Source organism: Tauraco erythrolophus, chromosome 17 (genome assembly GCF_009769465.1).
Source record: "Tauraco erythrolophus isolate bTauEry1 chromosome 17, bTauEry1.pri, whole genome shotgun sequence".
Classification (NCBI taxonomy): domain Eukaryota; kingdom Metazoa; phylum Chordata; class Aves; order Musophagiformes; family Musophagidae; genus Tauraco; species Tauraco erythrolophus.
In genome coordinates, this window is record NC_141481.1 from 6,660,629 (window position 1) to 6,685,675 (window position 25,047).

A 25,047-nucleotide genomic window follows, 5' to 3' on the forward strand; every position below is an offset into this window, starting at 1 on the left:
CAAAAGCATTAGTCCAGTAAACAAATCAATAATAGAATGTGGAAAACCACCTCCGAGTCACTCATGATACTTTCCTGTCCAACTAATACAAGAAAAATGCCAGGAGGAGGAGGGGCCACAATCTTTTCTTTGGACAAAAAGAAGGCAGAGCAAATAGTGCAATGTGGAACATACTTCTCCTTTAGCAACAAAAGCAACAGTAAGGACATTTATCACATCTCTTCCATATTGGCTAAAGGCGCAGATCCCTTACCCCTGCTTGCTAGCGATTACCCTGGTCTTTGAGTAGTTGTGTGTGACGGTTATATTGTATATTCTGGGGCAAAAACCAGGAACAGAAGATGGAATCCACCCTGCAACCAAATCTGTGTTTGCCATTAGTAGCCTTGTAGGGCTGTAGGGCTGGGTGAGGCTGCTGTGGTGCTTAAAACATGGGAATAGTGGGTACAAGTCCTGACAAGTTCTTGGGGTTTTGTTTGTTTGTTTTTGAAACACCTAGCTGTTCACAGTTTCAGGCTCCTGCTTTGGTTGGGCAGAATAGGAATTGCAGCTCCACGGGGAGTTCTCTGAGAAACCTGTAGACAGATGAAAAAGCAGGACACTTAAAAGGGTTACCAGAGCTCTAGCTTACCCATAAGGAAAGATGGGATAAAATGTCATAAAGAGGTGGACTTGCTGCTCTGTATTCATCTGTTCCATTTGGAGGCAACAGCTCATCTGGGAATGTGCACATCATAATACCATTATTGATTTTTCTGTCTATTGTAGGAGGGACATAATCATTAAAAAGTAGTTCTGATGGTTATTGTCTCCAAAAGCCCCCATAGATCTTCTTTTGTGCCATGAAGATTTTACTTGAATTTCAAGTGTTGCGGTCCTCATGGAGTATCCAGACTCTCCATAGATTATTCCACCAGTATCACAAGACTTTTGCACCTTTGAATTTCTCAGATTATGAAGCTATCAGTCGTTGTCAACAGGAAGTACCCGAGTACCTTAATTTTGCAAGTGATGTGCTGGACAAATGGTCTCAAATAGAAAAGGTACCATTTCTGACCCTGTAGATTCACTGTTTTTAGTGAAACTGCCCCTACCCCTGAAGCCAAGTCCAAAACTGTCACTGGCTTCAGTGGGACCAGAATTTCCTTCCCTATTTGTGTTTTAACATAATGTTACATTGCAGAGAAAGGAGAGACAATTTGCTTTAGCATCAGAGGGACGTGGTGCTTTGTCCCTGTGAGTGATGCAGCAATGTGTGCAGTGCTGGGTTTGCAAATGCCTCAAGTAATTTATGAGCATTGCAAATCAGGTAGGTGTACACACCAGCTTATACGTGCCTTGGAAAAGGGCTCTTTTATACAAAACATGCTTAATATCCCTGACCTAGAATATGTTACACTATGAGATTCCACTGCCTGGAGCATCCCAACTTTGCAAGGAACTACAGGAGTCTCATAAGTAACCAGCATGCTATTTACCCTTGTGTTGTGGATAGGAAAAAAAAGGACCATCAAACCCAGCTCTTTGGTGGATAAATGGGAAAGGAGATGAAATGAAATGGAGCTTTGAAGAGCTGGGCTTCCTGTCCCCAAAAGTGGCCAATGTGCTCTCTGGCCCATGTGATCTGCAAAGAGGAGACAGAGTTTTGGTGATTCTATCCCAAATCCCAGAGCGGTGGCTGCTGAACGTGGCTTGTATGCGAACAGGTGAATTGTATCATTCCTAATGGTCTGTAGACCATTTGACTTTCTGTGCCAAAAGTTGATAAACAATTCATTTAACAATTAAATTTCTTTGTAGCTTCAGCGTTTGACAGTGGAAGGTGCTGACAGGGAATGATGGAATTACCTTCATATGGAATTACCTTCATAATTTTTCTTTCACTTTCTGTGGCTTGTGTCGATTGTGTTAAATCAATTTGATTTACCTTCAACAGACTTAAGTTAAAGCTGCTAGCCTTTACTGCCCCCAAGTTATACTTTCTACTTACATTGTGCCTGGAGCAAAGGTTCTCATAGAAACAGAAGATATTTTGTACTTCAGATCTGCACATCTGTATTCAAGTTCCGGAGTATAGGACTTCTTTTACCTTCTCCTCATTTCTGGATTGAACGATGCTGGTATGCAACAAATCAGGAGAAGCCACAAAGTGATAAGGACTGAGTGAAAAATACCAAATAAATTTTCCATTTTATTGCACTTGCAGGTGTTATCATCATCCCAGGGACAACACAACTGACAGCAGAAGACGTGCTATAGATTGCTGGCTTCCAAAGCTAAGTGCATTATTACGACTGATGTGCTTGCTCCTGCCGCGGACTCAGTTGCATCCAAGTGCCAGTTTCTGAAGACGAAGCTAATTGTATCTAAAAGCAGCAGAGCCAAGTGGCTGAACTTCAGTGATTTGCTCAAGTAAGTGCCTTCTACCTCAGCTCCATCATAGTTATCTCTAGTGGAAAAATTTTTAAATTTCCACTAATTTAAATTTAATTTTAAACTTGTGCACTTGTGTCTCATTAATGAACTAGATAGCTTTGAGGGGGTGGGAAAGAAGGCAATGAAGTCCCTTTTCTATGAAGAAAGGGAATATTTGGGAATAGCCAAATTGTTAATTAAAAAATACGTACAGTTTTTTGATCATACAATCATAGAATGGTTTGGGTTGGAAGGAACCTTAAAGATCATCCGAAATCTAGGTTTGTTATGTATGACTATGAAATAATATGGAAAAATGGATAGGAAAGGTTCTTTTATTGACAGCTGTGGCCTATTTGCCCTCTAAAGCTCGAACAAAAGTATTTTATACAAATTATTCCAATCCATATTCCTAAAACTTGATGATAATAAGACTAATGTGAATAACTTTTTACTGTGAAAGGCTGAAAAAGCACACTGTAAAATGAACCTAATGTGCTTAGGAATCAACCTGCCTCACTACTGAAAAGCTGCTACTAAAATGTCACCCAGCAGACAGCTCTGCCCTGCAGTGCATGGGACTGTAGGAGGGGTGGAGCAGCAGAGTAGGGAACTGAAGCAGTTCCTCTGCTGCAATCTGCTCAAGGCCCTACGCGTGATTTTACCAGCTGATACTCTGTTCAAAGCATCTGTGTAGCTAAAACCATTCTTTCAAGGTAGAATCCAAGCTCTTTGGTGACTTTAAGAGCTTTATAAGATGTACCATGTGTTCTCACAACCACAGGTGTCGGAACTAGCATTACCTGTGCAGCTCGCTGTACCGTCTCACTTTCCATCTGCTCCTTTGAACAATTGCTCACTTCAGTGTCACTAAATCAGCGGACAGAAGAAGCAGTAACACTGCATTCTCAAACCTCCTAGAGCCACTAAAGCATTGTCAAGTCAATTTGATGAATACTCTTTCATTCTATGGCCCTGTTCCATGGCAGAGGGTAAAATTGATTTGTAAAACCTAAATGTTGTCTGGAACTGCGTCAGTCATGCAGAGGCTGTCGCTGGCAGGCAGGCAGGTAGGCTGTCTGGTTTCCCCGGATGGCTCCCTTGCAAAGTGCTGGCTGTCTGGCTCCAGGGCTGCTCAGCTGTCAGGCTCCCAGTCTTCCCAGAGTGTTGGGCTGCTGTCCTGCCTGGCTCGTTGTCTCGCCAGATCACTGGCTGCCTGCCTACCTAGTGGGCTATTCGCCCAGCCTCCCCAGCTCCCCACGTCCCCCGCTGCCTCAGCTGGCTGCTAAACTGGCCAGGAGGCTGTGGGGCTCTGGACAGAGGGCTCCCGGGCAGCCTGCCTGCCTGCCAGCCAGCACAGGGAGACGGCTGGGCGGCCAGGCAGACTTCCCACACTCAGCCTTGCAGGCATGGGCAATGTTTATGTGCCAAGCCAAACATTTTTCAACATGAGTCCTGGCAGAGAAAAAGGAGTGGTTTTGCTTTCTCATCCTAATATGAGATGAGAAATATTTTCATCCCATGTGCCAGACGACCTAGAGTTTGAGCCTCCCCACGCTTCCCAAACATGGCAAGGATAATTAACTGGTGGGACCACCTATCAAAAGAAATGGTGGGTCCTCCCTCAGCTAATCACACTAAGGCTGGAAGATGTGCTTTCTGGAGGGCACTTTGGTCAAACGCAAGATGCTAGACCTCTTGGTGGTTGTTAAGGGAGGCAAATAAAAGCTAGCTGGTGTTTTTACTCTGAAGAAGGTGGATATGGAGAACAGTTAAACAGCAAGATCAGCAACACTTTAATACAGAACTAGCAGTGCAAGAGTGAGGAGATCTCAATAGTTTCTTAGCCCTCACTATACAATCAATCCTGCATGTGCTGGGCACAAAGGATCCAAGATAAGTACGCTGAATAACACCAGCCACTGTTTCATATAACCTTTCATTTTTATTAAAGTCTGCCCCTGCTGTCCATAACTGTGTGAAGACAAAAAGCCGGGATCCCATGGCAATCTATTTTACCAGTGGTGCCACAGGCTCCCCCAAAATGGTTGAACATTCCTATGGACGCTTTGGTCTGGGTTTTTTTCTCTGTGGAAGGTAAAGTATTCAGATTATTATGCCTTTACAGCTCTGAAATGTAAAGCAAATGGAAGAAATTTTGTATGTGATAAAATTATGATAGATTATGAGGCTCTCACAATACTGTACGTGTCATCTCTTTTGGTCTTCTCAGCTGTACCCAGGAAGCAAGGATCTTGTTCAATGTGGTATATGGCTCCATTTAGAAACTATTTCCCTGTTAATCCAGGCTAAATAACATATTTAAGTAGATGAGTTAGGATACCATTTGATTTTCTGTATCTTTGCCATCAATATAAAGGCTAGGCAAAAAGCATTTATTTGAGCTCTTGAGTTTTGGATCAAATCTACCTTGCCTTTCTAAGAAAAAAAAAAAAAACAAAACCAACAACCCTCACATATTTTAATATCCACCTGCAGACTCCCTTATATTGGCCACCTTTGTCTTCAACAGATACTCGATGAATTTGACTCCCTCAGATATCGTGTGGAACATGTCAGACACTGCTTGGGTAAAGGCAGCTATTGGGAGCATTTTTGGTCCGTGGTTCCAGGGCACGTGTGTTTTTGTACATGCCATGCCACAGTTTGATCCAAGAGCAAGCTTAAATGTAAGAACACCATGCTCACAATGAATGGTTACTCATATTTCATGTTGTTTTCCAGGCAGGCCACAAACTAAGCCTCTTAGGTTTATGGGATTAGTTGTTTTAAGATGGCATAACCACAAGGTGATTGTTCTTTGAATAGGAATATAACACAGGAAGGATTTTGCAGCATGACTCTCTTGGGTGCCGCATATTACCAGCTGCTTCCGATCAGTAGCAGTTACTGGTATTACTTAAACCTCTCCCCTACTGTATTTCACTATTGAAATGATAAATGGTCTGAATTACATGTAAATTAGTATTTTAGTTACGCTGCTGTGTGGCTGCACTGCCATCAGTCCTGCGCGTCTTTGCAGCTCACCACTTGGCAGCCCCTTTCCAGCCCCACTCCAGCGGGAGCTCTAGGCTTTCTCTCAACCCGAACCCTAACTCTGAGACCAGTGTGTCCTGAAGACATGGGGTTGGACATACGGATGTCAGGGAGAGCAGAATTTGTCCCTTTCTGTTCTCTGATGCTCAGCAATGTCCTCTGTCTATGAAGGTACGCATTCAAGACACTGAAGCACTGTTTGTCTGGAGGGGAACTACTCAACCCAGAAGTGATGGCACAGTGGAAAAAACAAACAGGACTGACAATCTATGACGGCTATGGCCAAACCGAAATTGTATGGTCAGCTTTTTTGTAAAGGGTTACAACTCAGCTATTAGTTAGAGGACTTAGATATCTTATTCCTCTTGATAAATATGGAACTTGGCCATATATATTTATTTGAGTTAAAAGATGGCATTAGAATACATGGCAATTGCCTACAAGAGGGTTTATTGTGTTGCTTAGAATTATGGCTTGGTTGTGATACTGCTTCCAAGACTACTTAAGCTGTAAAATATCTTGAACTTCTTGTCCAAGACTCTCAGTGAAGATCACAAATGTTTTGGCTTGCACAGATGGAAGATTTAGATCTTACACTAGCACAATAGTAGGCATAGTGCAAGAACAAGCGTAGCCTCAGGAATGACAGTGAAAAATGCCTGGGTTGGTTGGTTGTCTTTTCTAACAGAGAATGATACGTGCAAACATGAAAGGAATGAAAATTAAGCCAGACTCCTTGGGAAAGCCAGCTCCCCACTACGATGTTCAGGTATGGTGATCTCCTTTTCTGTTTGCTGTTGATTTCATGGGAAGTAAAACACAAGAGAGTACCACATACCGTACGCGTTTCGGTACCATACAGTGGTATTCAGGGCTGGCTGACTTTTTTGTTTGAGCTGTTGGCTGCTGGTTAGTTTTAGAACATGGCTCTCTTAAAATGGGAAGTTATCATCACCCATTTGCCTTACCTATTGCAGATTATAGATGAAGATGGCAGTGTTCCGCCTCCTGGGAAAGAAGGAGACATTGCTATCAAAATGGATGCCCAGTGGCCATTTTCTATTTTCACTCGATACCTGGTAAGCGAAAAGTGGATTTCTGGAGAGCCAGTTCAGGCCTGCAGCATGCTATGTATTTATACCAACAGAAGCAGGTGCAACACCAAAGAGCTGTGGCTCTTCTTGACCTGACTTGACAGTGTTCTGACTTAGAAAACTTCCATTCTCTCCTACTCTTCTGCAGACCTGCTGTGTGATCTTCAGTTCTCTGTCTGCCCTTCTGATCTGATTTCCCTTCTGGAAAAAGCAAGCACAAGCTCTTACATTCTTGAAACAGAAAACAAGCCATGGAAGATGCTATGGGTAGTGTCCAAAGAGGCAAAACTCATCTCCTAGCTTAAGACTTCTCAATGTTTAGAATATTTAATTGTTGCTTGTTCAACAGGATGATCCAGTGAAAACTGTTTCCACAATCCATGGGAGTTTCTCTATCACTGGAGACAGAGGGAGCACAGATGAAGATGGATACGTATGGTTTATGGGGAGATCTGATGATGTCATGATCTCTTCCGGGTTTGTAGATTTCAACTGAAATGCCAAGAAACGTCTGAAAAATAACCATATACCTTTCACTTACTAAGCATTTCATTTCTTTCTCCAAGGTACTGTATTGGACCATTTGACGTAGAGAGTGCCCTGATACAGCACCCAGCTGTCGTTGAGGCAGCTGTTGTCAGCAGCCCAGATCCCATCAGAGGAGAGGTGATTAGGTACAACTAGAAGTAAGTGGTTACCAGGTGAAGAAGCAGTGTCTTCACTCTTTGGGAACAGCTATTTAAGAAGCTTATTAATGAGGAATTCATGGTAGTATGTAATGAAGTTCCCAGAAATTACCATAGATCTTGCATGTATCCTAATTAAGCACCTTTCTTGTATCAATCTTGAAAGCCTCAAGATTTAGAAATTAATGTGTTAACAATGAATGTTCAATGAATGTGCAAATTATGAAAAATCAGAAGTAAAAGAACGCGGACATCTTTAAGACTGCCACATAGGCAGCATCTAAATGTCAAACATAGGCTTGACAAATGGATGGTAGCTATTCAGCAGTTCCTTCTGAAGACCTATAGGTCCTGTAGACACACAGATGAGTGAGAGATAGAAGGAAAAAAAAAAAACAACAAAAACAAAACAAACAAAACCACAAACTATCCACGAGTCTATCTTTGTCTTTAGTAAAATAAGTAGTCTGTCTTTAATCGTGATCATTGACATCAGCCACCAATAAACATTCACTGTTGGCCTTTGTGTCTGGTCCCAAATGGTTCTTTCCTGTGTGTGACCTAGACATTCCTGGTTTTAATCCACACACAGAAAGCTTTAAAATTTAAAGAAAACACCGATGGAGGTAAGAAAACAGAGTTTTAATAAATGGGTGGAAAGGGAGACAGGACTAGGGAAAAAAATCATCTTAATTTTCCAACTTCTAAACCAATTTTGAGAGAAGAGGAAAATATAAATTAAACACTGTTAGACACTTGAACACATGCTTTTCACTGAAACAAGACAAGTAACAAGTGGTGTTCTTCAAGATGAGTCTTTTCCCATTAGCAACCCACAGGCTTTTATGCTAGAAATGACATACTAAAGCTAGACAGTTGTACAGGAAGCATGCTCAAAACCCTACTGGAAAGCAGGTTATAGCTGCACTGGTTTTGGTTGTTTTAATTAAAAGTTGCTGGGATATCAAAAAAAGCTCCTGTAACAAAGGGACAACAGAAAGACTCACTAACATTACTTTCAATCTGAAACAAAATTAATACTGTAAAACTAAAACTGTACCAAAAATTAACTTCATTCCCCTTATCCAGTATGGTAGAATGGAGAGCTTCTTTCCTAAGTTTCTAAGCAGTATTTAAATTCAAATTTTGAGACCTAAGAAAAAAATAAAAACACAAAAGGCTTTATAAAACTCCCCATGGATTAAGTCTTTGGAAAGAGCAGCAAAAGGTTATTTGCAGGAAATTACTCAAAAAGATTCTGTTCAGTGGCTACAGCATTTCGTATAATCTAGTAACTGCTGTAAACACAGATAATGTAAACACACATGTAGTTTTGGCTAAAACCATCTGCAATGTCTGCACTGTACTTTCTACTGTTCCAGAACAGTCAAATCCATTACTCTAAATAATCTCAAAATATTCAAGTATTTTGCCCGTAGCAGTTCTTCCCATTCACTTTCAAGACTTAGCATATCCTTGAAGAGCAATATATATATATATATAAACCTCCATCATACAGGACATGATTGGTTTTAGCTTATTCTGTTGTTCACACAGAAAAACGTATGAGTTCTGCAGTCACACGAGTTGTCAGATCACTTCCTTAAAAACCCTCTGCAAGCAACTGTCTTTTTCAGATCTCTCACTTCTGTCAAAACTTCCTGATAGAGCTAATTCTGCACTGCCTTTTGATTTCTATAGCCATCAGATACAACAGAGGAGAGTCGATATATGTCAGGATGGCCACGTTTACATATGCATGCACACACCCCTGCTTTTTGTGCTAGGTAAAGGCAATGCAGAACAAAGCTGTAGAAGAATGACAGCAAGCTTCACCAGGAAGGTGATGAACTCTTGAGCACTCTTACATCTGCTGTAATGTCAGCTCCACCTGCAACAGGCATTAAAATTCTTACACGTGTGGATTTTAAAAACAAGATTTCAAAACAAAACCCACTCTCCTGTTTAAAATGCCCTTTCAGAACTCTAGGGCAACTTTTTTTAATTGCGATTGTGTTTATCTTTCCCTTCTACCACATTTTCTATACTGTCAGCGCATCACTCCCCTTGGGCTCAGCTTCTGTTTCACCTTGATTCCTGTTCTCTTGTTTCACTTCTTTTGAGCTCTTCTCCTCAGTTTCTGGTTTCACTATCTTCGAGTTCTGGTCTTCTATCAGACTTGATGGGTTTTTTTGTGTGTCGTCTTTGTTGCTCTTCACCACCTCCTGTAGATTGTATTTTCTGAACAGAACATAGTCTCTCACCACACTCAAGCAACAGACGTTTTTTATTATTTCCACCACAATTGTGTATTGTGGGTTATTAAGATCGACTTTGTTTTCTGGATTGAGGCTACCCACAATTCCTGTAAAACAAGACGTAGTTTAAAAGATGCTGGAAAAGCTGTTTTAGACATAAGCATACCCTATTGAAAGGGTAAGAGTTAAGAGAAAGAAGGCAACATCCCCCCTTAGTTGTAACCAATTACTCATTTTTGTAATTGCTTAAAGTAGCAGAACTCAGCGGTACTCTCGTAAGACAGTCCTACCACCAGTAGGACTGAAGTAATTGAAAAACTATTACACCAAGAAACAAAATACTCGAGTCAGGTGGAGCTATTTTCTGAGTCATCTACTCAATGGAAATAGTAACACGTTATTTCAGTGTAGCACCCAGAGAGAAAGCCTGACAGCAGTCGCTTCAAAGCACATATAACTGACACTCCAAATTACATTCAACACTGCACTCTTCTGTGCTTGTGGTCTCTTAAGACACCAACAAGGAATATTGATGTCAAGCTTTAAGTCTTAGAGAAGCTTTTGTAATTCAGCATACAGATTTTAAGCAACAAATACATATGCCCATTAAGGCCACTTTTAATAATCTGACCTACATTATGCATGCAGTTGTGGGCTGCTTATATACTTGTTCTTAGTTCTGTGTGAAATCCATACATACCTGCCAATTCCTTAATTACTTCTTCCCTACTCATATGACTGTTATTACGAGCTTTGTAAACAATCTGAAAAGTACCCTTATTAGGGGCCTTAAACCAGGGCTCAAAAAACGTTTCTGTGTATTTTTTCATATCCTCCATAAAAGCCTTGCAAGTTCCAGAAATGGGCAGCATACGCAGAATGACTCTCGTCTTCTTTTTTTTAGTGGCGTGCATGTCCTGTAATATATGGTGCACCAGGTTCTCAGGCTCTACAAGAAAAACAGCTAAGTATGAGAAACAAATTGAAGGCATTTTCTCCCTTCTTTTCCCCTCTAAATAATAAGCTGGGGAAACGCGTGCTTGGCTGCACTGCTGTCAGCCTCAAATCCTTTCCTATAAAGAGCTGGTTCACTATACCAAAACTGGATTATCACAGATTATTTTGGCAAAGCAGATTCCTCTACCTTTAGCGACTCCGCGACAAAATTCAGTGGCAATTCCAAAGGTAAGGGGAAACCCTGTATTTGTTTGGTATACGCGAGTTTCTTGGAAGTCCCGCTCTGCAGCCTGTCACTGACACCGTCAGAGCAGTTTATCCCCACAGCATTACAGAGCCTTGGCTGATGTCCCACCTATGCCCCGCGTTCTGATGAAGACCACATTGTTGGCACCGCTCTCCACCGACTGGAACCGCCGCAGCTTCTGCTCTGTGGAGGCACGGATCTGGCCAACCTCCTTCTTCAGGGCAGCCTCAACGTCGTCCTCATCCTCCTCCCTCTCGCTTCCAGACAGCTGCTCCTCGGGATCTGAAAACTTCACACAAGGTACGTCCCACAACTGAAAATCCGGCAGCAGCGCACCACCGCGCCCGGGGGCCGGAGGCGACGGGCAAAGGCTGTTTCTCCAGCCAACCCGCGGGGCTGCGCTGGGCTCTGCGGACTGAAACCAGCATTTTCGTGCGCGAGGCGAACACAAACACGTTGTTTTTACCTACAGAAAGGGCGAGGAGGCCTCAGGGCGCCGCTCTCCCCGCCTCGCCAGCGTCAGCGCTGCCCGGCTGCGGGCAAAGGGAGGCGGGAGCTGCGGGGGGCCGCCGATACCGCGCAGGGCCGCGCTCCCCGGCCTGAGGGCCGCCTCCCGCCCAGCTCCGACCGACAGGCCGGCCCGCACGCACCTGCTCGGGCCCGTAGAGCAGGTCCCCGTACTCGCCCAGGAGGCTGTAGGCCTCCCCCACGCACTTGCGCTCGTTCATGTTGCAGGTGATGAGGATGCCGCGCATGCCGGCCTCCAGCTGCCGCCCGCCGCCGCGGGGCCGCTTGGCCCGCCCCGCCGCGAAGTGCCCCTTGGGCCGCCGCTTCCGCGCCGCCGGCTCCGCCGCGGCCATCGACCGCCTCCCCCTGCCGCCGCCGCCGCGCACCGCGATGGCGTCAGCCCCGCGCCGCCCGCCGCGCCCCGCACAGCGCCGCCCCGCGGCCCGGCGCGGAGCCGCGCCCGGGCCCTCCCGGGAGCGCGCAGGGAACCGGCGGGCACCGGGCGCGGGCAGCGGCCGCCGCGCCCGGGCTCTGCTCGACTGCTCCGGCGAGGCCGAGCCCCAGCACCAGGTGGGGTCCCCAGCGAGACCCTTCGCCGGCTCCCAGGCTGCTCTCGTGGCCGGTGCTCCTGTAGGCAGAGCAGGGCCCTCGGAGGTAAAAAAATCACCAAAACAATGGAAAATTACAGTTCGCCTCAGACTTCAGACGCGCCGGGGGGAGGTCGAACATTCCCCCAGGCACAGTACTTTGGACTCGGCACGCTCGGCTGTGGCCAAACTCAGTCACTCGTGGCGTTTGGTGCTTTCTCTTCCCTCAAAATTGAATTCCAGCATTACGAGTTTGCATTAATGATTCCAGAATTCAGAGGAGCGCTGGGCCGGGAGAGGGCAGGGCTGACACTGGCTGAAGCGGGACAGGCAGACTCCAGCCCCGCTCCGCACCGATGCCCGGAACACACCAGGGCCGGGCTCCGGCTGCTTCCCCGGCTCCCTGTCCGCTCCCGAAGGTGTCGTGGCACAGAGGGACCAGCTGAAATAGAAACGCTTTATAGAGGTAATTTTGGGCCTGAGATAATAGAGGGCATGTGTCACAGAAAAAACATGGCCCATAGTGTAGTTTCTGAAAGAAGATGTCTCTGTCCGTAAGAGCCTCCTCTCCCTGCAGTAACTCTTGTGCTGCTTGGACAATTAAGGGCAGAAGAATTAAGTTCCTCAACATTTTGTGAAAATAGGTGGAGGAGACAGCTAAGGGGGCCTCACTAAGTGCAGGACTATCATATTATTTACATCCAGAGAATGCAATTGAGCTAAAGTAGGAAAAAAGGAAACGTCATGAATTGATGGAAGTATTGATCAGTTACAGCCACAGCAGGAGGGGGCGTTTACATCTTATCCGAAGCTTTGTTCCTGCAAAGCCTTTGAGACTCATACAATTCTATAGCAGTTGTTAGACATCGGTGGGATTATTGACCACACATAAATTAAAAGTCACTACATCTTTGCAGAGCTGGGGTTGTGTGAAAGACTCAAGAGTTCTGGTGAATTATAGTGGTAGTCTCTGGAAATGGGCATGTCAGGACATGTCTGAAACACCAGGAAGAATTTCTACAGGCAGCTGTGAGTGGTGCAGAGGATATGCAATTAACCACTGAGGATGTGACAAGGATACTTCGGTAGTGAAAAGGGCTGGTGACTTGGAAATACCCATCGGTGCTCTGGAAATGAGTTACGTGCCCTACCAAAAGAGAAGGTTACAAGTTAAGTCATTGTGGAAGATACAGTTTTCTTCCTAAACTGAAAACCTTCTTCCCCATATATTCCTAGCACACTCACTGACTTTATCACAAGCCATTCCTGTCGTTTTCTCTTAGCATTCATGCCTCCTCTGGGGTGATGTGATTTTCCTGGGTAGGGAATCCCTTTCAGGCTGTTCCTGCCTTTGCTCTGAGAGGATTTCATCACATGCATTTGAAAGAACTACTTAAAATGTCACTACCGAAGAGTGACTGTAGGTCTCCTTTTACCACTAGGCAGAGAGCAGCTTTGTTGTTTGGGGGAATCTGTTTTGGATCAGTTTCTGCTGCAGTGAACATTTCAGGGAGCTGGTTAACATCTCCTTTGAGTGTGCTGTTTACAGACGTGGCGAGAACCCGAGGAGGGAGTTCAGGCAAAACTACAGAACCTACATGCCAGGAAAGGCCGCAGCATCACCCTCACTGATCAGCACCCAGAGGACTGTTCTGCTCCTAAGATGTAGATGTGTGTTAGCAATCTCTCTGCTGTCCTCAGAGCCGTGATTTGAGGATAGAGATACAGCAGGAGCAATTCAGGGCTCTGACAGCCAAACTCTTATGCATCTTGATGCCTCGATGTAAGCTAAGACTGTCACTCGCTCCCCAGTGAGTGAAATCCTCCCAGGAGAGGGTGAAGGGAGAGGCACATGTCAATGGCACAGTCGTGCCCACAGTGATGCTGGGCTGTGGCCTGGATGGCAGAGGGGGTAGCACACATTCCCTCCACCCTCTCCCATAGAAGCAGAGCAGAGAAGGCGCCAATGTTGGAGCACCACATAACTGTATGTTCTCTGAACATGAGGCGGAGCTCTTACAAAAACCTCACAAGTTCCCAGGGATTAAGAAACCTGGTCTAGGCACCAGCTGCAGCATCCCAGGAATTGGTGCTCACTGTTGTTGTGGCTGAACTGCTGTGGTTACCTGAGGAGCCCCAAGCTACCTGCTGAGCGGTGTAGTTGCAAAGCCAGTCGCAAGACTGTTGCTCCTGTGTTGCTCCAGCCAGAGTGTAACAAATGTGATTTGGCTGTAGCAAGGTCTTATGACTGTGTTCCTTCAGGGGCTGGTCGGTGGGAAGAGAGGAGGAGAAGGAAACAGGAGAAATTTGAGACTCAAACTTTCTACCTCCACTCTGAGCTCTGCAGAAACCTGTCAGCAATTCTCACTGTGCTGGACTCAGCTGCCCTGTGTGTGAGTCCAAAGTACACGTAAGGAACACAGGAGTTGGTTGCTGGTCACAGTAATGGTGCAAGAGCAGGCGTGCGGCCAGGAGTCCGAGGTCTGTGTAAGGAGTCAAAGCCGTGGCACATCGCAGCACTGAGAGGGCTCCGCTTCGGTGCAAGGCGGAGCGGCAGTAAGTTGGGACTGTCAGCCTTCTGACCAGGTAGCTGACCCTCCACCCACCCCTGCAAACCGCTGGCCAGGATGCTGTCTGGCACTGGAGTAGTGCTGATTTGGCTCTTGTCTGTCCACATTCCCTCTTCTCCCTGTCCCTCTCTGTCTTTCATTTGGCTTGGTTTCTCTCCTGTGTTTGTCGTACACAGACTGAATGTTACAGATCTAAAAAACGTCCCTTTGCTTCACTGAATCACTAAAATCACATGATTTTACAGCTGGATAGTTATTAATTCCATGAGGAACTACCAGTGTTTATAGTATTTTGTAAATAAAGGACAGTTGACAATGCATGAAAATAATGACTTTGGAGCTTTCAGACCTCCCGCTAAGTTAACTCTTTTTGAGAAGTAAAGCTTTGCATTTTGGATCCTTTTTCAGGGAATCTTTTAAAGTTTCCCTGTCGCATAAAGTGGCACTTTTTGCTGACTACACATCAAAATAATGTTTAAAAAAATCAATACTTAGAATCTTTTCAGAGCTTTGCTATGTTCATTTCATTCCTGGCAACCAATATATCCCCAGTGCTGATAAACTAGAAAACCTGTCAATATCTTTGTACCAAGTGACACTGTGGTCAGCCAGTAATTAATGCATGATTGCTAGATTATCTGTGCAACATATTGGTCCACGCTGTTACTTCTATGTTGTGAGTCAGCAGCAAACATCGCATTTGCAGAAGTCAGGGTTGAAGTGCTTGGGTAGCATTCAGTGCCTCTCTGCTGAACCAGGCAACTAAAACATGATCTACAAGGTTAGTGGGGCTTGTGGGAAGGAAAGGAACGTGAATTACGGAAAACTGCCACAGTGACAGGGCTGAACGCTGCTGGTTGAATGCAGGGTCAGGATCTCAGCTGCATGATGGTCACTGGAGAAGAGGGGCCAGGCAATGGCCCAACTGGAACTGTCCTCAGCAGTTACTGCAATTAACAGTTGACATTGTTGTGCCAGTGTGTTCCACTGTGTAGTAGTAAAAGCTGTTCTGAAACTGCATGGCTAATACCAAGTTTGTATCTGTATCACTGTAGCATTTCTTGGAGAAATAATCAGTAAGGAATAACCTTGAAGAGACTGTTACGTCTCTTGCGGCTGCGCATTTTTTACTGAAGATCCCAAGTGCTATGTCCCTGCGGGCTCCCCTGAGAAGATCTCTCCAGCTTTGCAGCCGTTGCTACCCAGCTCATGCCACTTTGAGTTACGAAGCCATAAAACAACAGTATAGACCAGAGGTGCCAGAGTACTTCAACTTTGCAAGAGATGTGCTGGACAGATGGACCGAAGTGGAAAAGGTAAGAGTTACTTGGCTTCTCTGATGCTGAAGTATTTAATGCTGGTTGTTAATGCTGAGTATGTGACAAATCCAATAACCAAGACACTGAGATTATGTTCTGATTATAATCTGGTGATCATCTCATGCAGGTTGGACATGTAAATCCCTTAAACCACACGCTGTCCTGTCCATGAGTCTGAATTGTTCTTTCCTTTAATCAGTAACTCGAGTGAGATTGAGTGTGAGTAAATAGGTGCCTCATAAACAAGACTGTGAACTGAACCACTCTAAACCTTGCATCAATTCCCCTATCAGCCGTGACACGCAGCCTACCGGGATGTGCCAGGAAGTCACTTGGTCTCTGTGGGTTTCATTACCTGCCTGTAAAATGAATAATAAATACAATGTAATGTCAAACCTCACTCACCTATCCCAAATGTGAAAGCTTTTGCACCCAGGGACTTAGAATCTACAAAACTGAACAATTTTGAACCCCAAACCAGACATAAGCTCTTTGCAAGGAAAGGGAGTATAGAAAAAACATATGGAGTATAGGTCTGTCACCTCTCTTACTACATAGGTCTGATCTCTGTGGATGTAGGACTGGTTTTGCAGGCTCAGGTTGTTCATGACAAGAGGCTAAAGGCAGTTACGTTCAGCCTGGCAGCAAGGACAGAGCAGAGGTATCACTTGTCTGACACAATCGTTCCTTTTGCAGGAAAAACAGGTTTCAGCAGGCTGTAAGCAGAGCAAGGAACAGCCTCTGGAGAAGACGTTTTGCCCTCTGAAGTGCACAGATAAAATCTACTTCCCTGAAAATGAACCTTAGTGTTCTTGTACCTTCAAAAGATAATAAGGTGTTATATTCTTGCTGCCCCAGTGAATTTTTTCTCAGGAAGTGACTTACTACACTGCTACTGCTTAGCACACATTGTATACATACATTTCAAATCACACTTCACACATCAGTTAGGTGAGACATTGATTAAAGGTCCCACTGTGTGAGCTTACGCTTTTGAAACTTTGATTTAATTTTCAGAAGTACCAAAGAGGCCTAATTCCAGATGAAGTTGAAAATGAGCTCTGAGGGCTCAGGAAACTCTGCGGCACAACCCAGAAGTACCGACATTCATCAGCTGCTTTGTTGGTGTGACCTGAACCAAAAAGATTCTTCTTTCTCTGTGCTGATTACTGTAAACCTGTTCAGAATGTCAAATGAAGAGCTTAGGAAAGGAATTCAAGTTTAGTTTCCTAAATGATGTTTATAGGCTGTTCTTTCTAAGAGAGCGTTCTCTGCCTCATTTGGAATCAGCAGCAAATTTCTATTGCATCTCAGGTTTCTCCAGTGCTGAATAGGTGATGAACGCGTTTCTTCCTCAGACTTAAAGGCAATGTGTTTCTAAAATGAAGCATTTATACTGTACCCTGTTGTTCTATAGCAGGGAAAAAAGTCTAAAAACCCAGCATTTTGGTGGGTAGATGGTGCCGGAGAAGAGGTGAGGTGGAGCTTTGAGGAGCTGGGAGTGCTGTCCAGGAAAATGGCAAATGTACTCTCGGATGCCTGCGGTCTGCAACAGGGAGACAGAGTTATTCTGATTCTGCCCCGGATCCCGGAGTGGTGGCTGGTGAATGTGGCTTGCATGAGAACAGGTTAGTAAAAGCACAGAAATGGTATATAGGTACAGAAATTGTGGCTTAAACCAATCCTTGCTGTTTAATGCACTCAGAACTACCAACATATTAATGAGGATGAACTAGTGTCATGCTGGTCGAAAACATTCTTCATGCCAAGTTTTTTCTTCATGTTGCTTTTAAGACTTTTGCACATGCTCTAGCTGTTAGGGAAACCTTCTGTGATTCCATGTGCCTCTGTCATTCTCCTATTTCCAGCACTTGTGATCACAAGCGCACCTTCTTGCTAACTAGCGGTGAAATTAGCCCATGCTTAACTGTTTCACGTATTCCCCAGCGCAATCTGTTAAGTACTCAGCTTCCCAGTATTTACAACCCAGAATATCTTGGTGCCTCACAAGCACTATCAGTGTTCCTTGTGAGGCAACAGCTATGTTTACCAGTAAAGAAGTCAAGTCCAGAGAGATGGCATGCTCCAGGGCCAGTGTTTTCAGAAGGAAAGTTATTCTGGTGATTTTTTTTTTTGCTGTCCCATGATCAATGTGGTATTTGCTAACTAATAGCTGCAGTATTTCCATCAAAGAAATCAGTATATTTACAAATGTAGGGCCAAGTCTTGCTTTTAGTACAGTTCTGTCCACTCAAAAGAACAAAGTAAAGACAAAGTCTGCTTGTAGGCACAGGTGTTATTCGTAAACATTGAGACTGTTCTTCCATTCTGCTTCCTTCCCATTAGGAACTGTCTTGATTCCTGGCACACAGCAGTTGACAGCAAAAGACATTATTCATCGACTACAGAAATCCAAGGCAAAGTGTATCATCACTGATGATTCTGTGGCACCAGCTGTAGACTCAGTTGAGGCTGAATGCCAGTCCCTGAAATTGAAGTTGCTTGTGTCAGAGGGACACAGAGAAGGATGGCTGAACGTTAAAGATCTCCTGAAGTGAGTAACCACCACTATGAAAGTGCCACAGCAATAATGAAAGAAAGGCACCGTGGTTTGTTTTGAATAGGAAATGTTGACATACGCCGAAACATTTTCAGCTTTTAGAACTGTCCAGTGGAAAAATATCACTGTTTGTGACACTTTTGATTGCTACAGTTATTTTTGTTAAATATTTTCAAAAATGTGTAAGTCATACTTTAAAATCACTTTATTCATCGTTTTGCTTATTTTAAGAAATGCTTCTTCTGATCACCAATGTGTGACCACAAAGCGTCAAGATCCAATGGCCATCTATTTTACCAGTGGAACTACAGGATCTCCAAAAATGGCTGAACTTTCCCACTGTAGCTATGGTATTGGCCTCACAGTAAGTGGAAGGTACAGATCTCACTTTAAATCAGACATGCTTCTGTAGCTGATCACATAGCAGAAGGAAGAGAAACACAAGATTTTTACCTGAAACTTTTGTTTCGATAGTTTAAAAACAGCTGTTGTTTTACATCCCCAAAAGTGGGGCTTTTTTTCCATAAAACAAGGCAGTTTCAGACCAGCTGCCTTAGTGTATACAGAATGTAGCAGTCATATAGTCACTAGCTTATTTTTAACATTTTGTTTAACTTTTGGTGAGTTCTTCATTGTGTGTAGTTAGTAGATTGCCGGTGAACTGAACATCAGCACAAGTTTATGAAGTCTGTACCATAAAAAGGAAAAAAAACGTGGGTCTGTTAGGGATCTGAATTTATGTGTCTGGATTAGACACAGCTCCTGCAGGAACAAAGTGCTGATGGCTCAGAATCTTTGAACTTATAAAGCAATGTTGTTTATAAAATCGATAATGGCAATGCACTTCACTCTAACAGGCAAAGAATAACAAATCAGAAAATACCAAACTAGAAGTAAGTAAACAAGAGAAATATCCTCATGCCTAAAAATGAGTTCAGCAATCTCATACCTATTCATACAACATCATCTTCTGAGGTGGGGTTAGCTTGTCCATCAGTAAAATTTTGACCTTAGAAAAATGCAACATCAGTCTATCCTGATGACATCCTCACTATGCTGTGACTTACTCCTGCTGAGAAATTCAGCTATTTCTAATTGCCATTTACCCAAGACAACCAGTGATGGATTTGCTTCACTGGCGCATCTCTTGTTGATATTTTAATATTTGCCTTATTCCTGCCAAATAGAGACTGTGGACCGTTTCCTTGTGTTACCAGGTACTGGCTGGACTTGACCTCCTCAGATATATTTTGGAATACATCAGATACGGGCTGGGCAAAGTCAGCTTGGAGCAGTATTTTTTCACCATGGATTCAAGGGGCATGTGTGTTTGTACATAAGATGCCACACTTCGACCCAAGCATTGTCTTTGAGGTAGGTGAGGAAAGCCCAGCAACAAACAGCACTGTTCTCCCTGGCTGGTCTTTCCTGGGTTTTCCTTTCCCGTGGCGCTGCACAGGGGCAGCACCACAGCACAGTTAGAACTTTCACCAGGCAGTAAGCAACCAATTAATTAAGTAGTGAGTGCTGCAAATACATACCCCAAAACAAAAGCATATTGGATATCCGGAGAGTTTCATTTGGATTTGACTGCACAAATCTGCAAACATCCATTATTAGGCCTAAAAGCGAAGTACACAAGGAATTGTTCTGGGATTTGTGGAGCGCTTTGATGTTGTTATTAAAATAAGTGACAATAACAGATGAATGAGAATGTCAGTTGCCTGCACCATGTAATTCAAAGTTGAGGAGCGAAGAGGCAGCAAGGTTGAATTTCTTTAACAAAAGGCACAAACATTATATTCTCTTACATCTCCCACACACACCTCTTCATCATTTGAAAAAGACAACGATGTTTCCTTTTGCATTAAATTACTTTATCGTCATATCCATGTTAATTAGATGACTGGAAATTGCTGGTTAATATTAGGATATATTGAAGAATGCTATCAGTTGTACACTTACAGAGCATCTACAAAAGTAGCCTTATGGTTTCACTTGTTTTCTACTTAAAATGCAATTATTAAGACATTCTGCAGCAGAAACTGTAGAACTTTCAAGAGAAAAAAAACTTTGGTGTGTTGAACTAATTGTAAAATGGTGTAGATTCTGTTTTGAAGAAGAAACTAGTTAAGTGTAACTGCTGTACATTGGCAAGCACGGAACTAACTGCTTTTAGGACACTTCATGTTCTGTTTGAGTGTTTCGTGAGCTGGATGCAGAGATCGTTACGTTATCCCTTACAATGAAGATGGGACCTCACAGGTTTCAGTGTATTGGCAAAATTTACTTTTTCTTTGTTCTAAATTCTCTAGAGCCTGTCAAGATTTCCCATAACTGTCTTCTGTTCTCCTCCCACTGCCTATCGAATGTTTGTGCAACATAAACTGTCCAGGTAAGCAAAAGCAGAGTATCCTTGTCGGTGTATTTGATCAAAACAGTGGACCAAATGCTCGTATTTTATTCCAAATTTACAAAGGCGTAACAGTAACTCAGATCATGTATTTCTCAACATTTTGAAACTTACGTATTAGGAACAACATCAGAATAAAGATTTAGGGGTAGCTTAACCATTTTTTTTTTCAGGTTTGTTTTTGTTCAACACAATACAATTCAAATTGAATGAATAGGACCCAGTAAAAATTTTGTTCTCACGTAGAAAGGACCCCACAATACAGGAATACAGTAGTGAAATGGGCCTTAGCAGATAGATGACTGCCAATTATTTGTTTTCTCTTTCCCACTAAGTTCTACATTCAAAAGCCTGCGGCACTGCGTGAGTGCTGGTGAGCCAATCAACCCTGACGTGATGGAAGAATGGAAAGCTCAGACTGGGCTGGATATTCATGAAGGCTATGGACAGACAGAAACAGTATGTTCTGCTTTACAAATGTAGAAATGTATGCTTTACAGGTACAGCAATAAATTCTATTCAGATTGCCAAGAAAAAGTGATTCAAATTATTAAAATGATTATATGCAGTTAGGACTTGCAGGCAAAAAGTCAATTGCAGTAAGCAACACTGGAAAAACACAGTTTTTGTTAGTCAGGGAACAATCTTAACAGCTTCATCCAAAATCCAAGGACTGTTTTTCATCCCTGTGGGCTTTGGATCGGGCACTAACACAAAAGGGGTATATTCCTCATTACTGCATTCCAAATTCTGCTTTAAAATCTATCTTTAGACCAGTCACTGACATTATTTGGTACTGTGGGCATGATTCTGGGGGCATAGTTTATTTCTGGAAGTTTAATCATTGAATATATGATTATTATGAGGACAATTAGTGTTTCTCAGAAACACGATATTAGCTGAGTATTTTAAATCTAAGCTGAAGACTGAATATACCAGCTACGGTTTAATTTTTAAAAAACCCAAACCCAACACTTTTACAGGTGCTGATCTGTGGAAATTTTAAGGGAATGAAAATCAAACCTGGCTCTATGGGAAAGCCATCTCCAGGGTATGATGTCAAGGTATTGTACCTCTGGTGACTCAATCTCTCTCTCTTGCATAATCACTTCCCATTAAAGAGGTTTGAAAGCTCTAACACGGAGTTGTACCATGTACCATCGTTCAGCAGTGCATGAAAGAGTGAAGAAATGCATGCTACAGCCCCAAACTGAGCGTGCAAAATAAGCAATATGACTTCCCTGTTGCACCGTCTTCACCACCATAGATGACAACTGACTGCTGACTGACAGTCAGTCAAACGTTAAGGCAGGGATAGAAATTAAATTGCTGAGTTAAGGACGAGTGGAAGTGAATGTTGTTTCCTGGAGATAACAAAACTGCTGGAGCAGAGTCTAGCAACAGATCAATTTGCAATATGGGTTGATATTTTTAGTATCTTTCTTTCCGTTCTTAAGTTTTCCCACTCCGTTACGTGTGATCCTCCCTGGGGTCCTACTGACTTCATTACATGTTTGCGTAGTACTTGGCGTTCCTCAGATAAAAGACATAAAGCAAAGTACCGTGGATTAGTAATAATCTTCCACTTCAGTTGTCAGAGTAAGACCCCCTACTGCTCCAAATCATTTCCCAATAAAACAAGTACTTTGATTATGTGTTTTAAATGCGCACCAAGATTCTCTAATCTTAACTTAATGCTTTTTCATTTTGCTCCAAATTAATAAAACTGTGGTTTCTTATTTTTAGATTATAGATGAAAACAGTAATATTCTGCCTCCTGGAAAAGAAGGAGATATTGCCATCAGAGTAAAACCTACAAGATCGTTTTTTCTTTTCACTGGCTATGCTGTAAGAATATTTCTACATTTAAAGTAGATATTCTGTTAAATCTCTGTCACAAGGAATCTAATGCCCCATTTCATTTACATATACTCTGTTTACCAGTCTGAAAACCTATGGGGAGGAAAGAGGAATTTCCTTTTTTTTTTTTTTCTGCAGATGCTTGGTCTGCTTATACAAACAATTATGTGTTGGATGAGATTGTCCTGCCTAGCAAGTTAAAAACCACTTTCTTTTGGTTGCCATTTCCTTGATAGAAAGGGAAATGTTTGACAGACCCCCCAATCCCAAAATACTCTTTGGCCTAAGTGCTGGAACTCCCATCTGAGAAGTAGGACACTGTTCAAATAAATCCCTTCCCTCCAGATTTGAACTTCATGGAGTGTTTCACGCATGGCAAAGTTTTTCAACTTTTTTCAATGTTGGTTGGAATTTTCAGTCCCACAACCAGTAAAACAAACGCATAGTGCTTTCAGTTCTGACACCAGGAAACCGTATTTAATTTTATGGATAATTTCAGCCTAGAGTCAAGTCTTCTGAGTAGTACTGAGCATGTGGGAAAGGAACACCATGCATACTGCATAGAAAAATTCTTGCAGAAGTCAGTTGCATTTACTGGAGAAAGAGTACTTGTTAATCGTGCTGTGCTGAGCCAAAACTTTTCTGGGGTGAAAAAAAGATATCTCAGGTTAGATGCTAGAAATACAAAGGAAAAAGTCATTAAAGGATAATCACCTAAAAGCAAATTCTCAGTTCCATAAGCCTATATGTTTCTGCGACCTTCAGTGTTTCCTAAAGCCATGAGGCATAATATATTACAATTTCAAGTCAGTCACAAGTAGTGAAACTTCATTAATTTATTGCAAATTATGAATTTTATACCTAGTTTTGTATCTCAGTAATGAATTAGTAATTCTCTGTTATTAATATCCCACTTGAATCTGATGGACATGACCACAGTATGGACCAGTGTGAAAAGCTGAAATTTTTGAATATTTGACTGTACTATAATGTATATGATAAATAAGTTAGAATGCAATTTCATGTATTTTTCAGGTAGTTTTCATGTAAAATGCAATTCAATATTTCCTAGGATGATCCAGAGAAAACAGAGGCAACAATACGTGGGGATTTTTATGTCACTGGAGACAGGGGGATTATGGATGAGGATGGATACTTCTGGTTTGTTGGAAGAGCTGATGATGTCATTAATTCTGCTGGGTAATTTAAGACTGATTAACATAGATATAGAATAACACAGATCATTCCGATGTGGTTATGTTCAGGTGTTATCAAATACTACTAAAAGCCTTTTCCTCCATTTTAAAGATACCGTATTGGACCATTTGAAGTAGAAAGTGCCCTCGTAGAGCATCCTGCAGTGCTGGAATCAGCAGTTGTCAGCAGTCCAGACCCCATCAGAGGAGAGGTAAACAAGTTAAGCTTATATATTTAAATGGCTTTGTGCATACCAGAGCTAGTAAAGCCCAACTTCCAAGGGATTTATCTATCCAGGGATTTTTTTTTTTTTCTTCTTAAAATTAAAACTAAATAAATTCATGATGCCATTTCTACTCTATCAGACACCAGAGGATCCACACTGGAAAAAAAAAAAAAAACGACCAAGGCAATTGCCCCAGATCCAATATAACAAAAGCACCATTTGAAGCTTTCCCTGTCATTCAGATACTTACAGTTTTTCATCTTTATTAAATGTATGTAAACTGCCTGCACAGTCCAGACCAATAGCGAGTGCACACAGACCTTGGCAAAGCTTTCTGTACCTGCCCTATACATTGTTCTGCAGTTTGTCAACAAATGTTTGGTTAAAGTTTCAGACCTTAACTGTTGTGTAATGCTGTTTCATTGGCATTTAAACCATTGCTTCTGTCACTTCTTTAGGTCGTAAAAGCCTTTGTTGTTTTAACATCTGACTATGCTTCACATGATCCAGAAAAAATTATGAAAGAGCTGCAAGACCATGTTAAGAAAGTTACTGCTCCGTACAAGTATCCTCGGAAGGCGAGTGCTCACATACCCAAATACTTTTCACTACCATAACAGTGTTAACTGTTATGTGGCTTATAAGCCTATGCCGCCGAGGTTAAGAAAAAGGAAGAATTTAGGTAAACTGTATCTTACTTTGTATTGCAATTTCCTCCCTTTCCCAACAGATGGAGTTTGTTCAACAGTTGCCAAAAACTATTAGCGGGAAGATCAGAAGAAACGAACTGCGCCAGAAGGAGTGGAGAAAATATTAGAAGTACTTGTTGCTTTCTTACAGGATTTTTTACAAAGTAAGATATTTCAAATTTACACAGTAGAATATTGTCTTTTACTCTATGTTATGTCCTTCTTAGTTTAGGTTTGAATATGTTCTTACCTGATTCCCAGCATTTGACTGTCACAGGTGTGACACTAATAGCTAATAGTACAAAAGCAGGAAGACTGATACAAATGAAATGGGAAACTCATGTAGTCAAGAGTGCAATAGGTGATGTGTGTTAAATAAAAGTATTTAATGAAGTGTCACCAGCG

At 42.7% G+C, this 25,047-nt stretch overlaps 2 protein-coding genes and 1 pseudogene across 3 annotated transcripts; 2 read left to right on the forward strand and 1 right to left on the reverse strand.

Annotated features, from left to right (window-relative positions):
• The first annotated feature begins 842 nt into the window (after window positions 1-842).
• On the forward strand, window positions 843-7,250 carry LOC104373391 (acyl-coenzyme A synthetase ACSM4, mitochondrial-like; annotated as a pseudogene).
• Window positions 7,251-7,879: 629 nt separating this feature from the next.
• THUMPD1 (THUMP domain 1 NAT10 acetyltransferase adaptor) lies at window positions 7,880-11,574 on the reverse strand. Of its 2 annotated transcripts, none has more exons than XM_086622177.1 (4): window positions 11,365-11,574; window positions 10,823-11,003; window positions 10,211-10,459; window positions 7,880-9,617 (listed from the first exon to the last, which is right to left on the reverse strand). In XM_086622177.1, the coding sequence occupies exons 1-4, from the start codon at window positions 11,572-11,574 to the stop codon at window positions 9,295-9,297; spliced, it is 963 nt and encodes a 320-aa protein (XP_086478303.1). In that variant the 3' UTR covers window positions 7,880-9,294. The 2 variants fall into 2 exon arrangements, with proteins under 2 accessions (XP_086478303.1, XP_086478304.1); XM_086622178.1 differs by having other exon boundaries at window positions 10,286-10,459; window positions 11,365-11,495.
• Window positions 11,575-15,526: 3,952 nt separating this feature from the next.
• Window positions 15,527-24,770, forward strand: LOC104377947 (acyl-coenzyme A synthetase ACSM3, mitochondrial-like). Its single transcript, XM_009984841.2, has 13 exons — window positions 15,527-15,694; window positions 17,115-17,325; window positions 18,044-18,251; window positions 18,489-18,632; window positions 19,475-19,631; window positions 20,573-20,652; window positions 21,006-21,129; window positions 21,654-21,734; window positions 22,417-22,518; window positions 23,603-23,730; window positions 23,839-23,938; window positions 24,412-24,531; window positions 24,684-24,770. The coding sequence occupies exons 1-13, from the start codon at window positions 15,527-15,529 to the stop codon at window positions 24,768-24,770; spliced, it is 1,710 nt and encodes a 569-aa protein (XP_009983143.1).
• Window positions 24,771-25,047: the final 277 nt, after the last annotated feature.

Coding starts and splice junctions, on each gene's coding strand:
- THUMPD1 (XM_086622177.1), bottom strand. CDS start 11,574: ATGGCCGCGGCGGAGCCGGCGGCGCGGAAGCGGCGGCCCAAGGGGCAC. Junction 11,004..11,364: donor TGCTCTACGGGCCCGAGCAG/GTGCGTGCGGGC, acceptor CCTTGTGTGAAG/TTTTCAGATCCCGAGGAGCA. Junction 9,618..10,210: donor AGTAATTAAGGAATTGGCAG/GTATGTATGGAT, acceptor CTTGTTTTACAG/GAATTGTGGGTAGCCTCAAT.
- LOC104377947 (XM_009984841.2), top strand. CDS start 15,527: ATGTCCCTGCGGGCTCCCCTGAGAAGATCTCTCCAGCTTTGCAGCCGT. Junction 22,519..23,602: donor TTCTTTTCACTGGCTATGCT/GTAAGAATATTT, acceptor AATATTTCCTAG/GATGATCCAGAGAAAACAGA. Junction 24,532..24,683: donor CGTACAAGTATCCTCGGAAG/GCGAGTGCTCAC, acceptor CTTTCCCAACAG/ATGGAGTTTGTTCAACAGTT.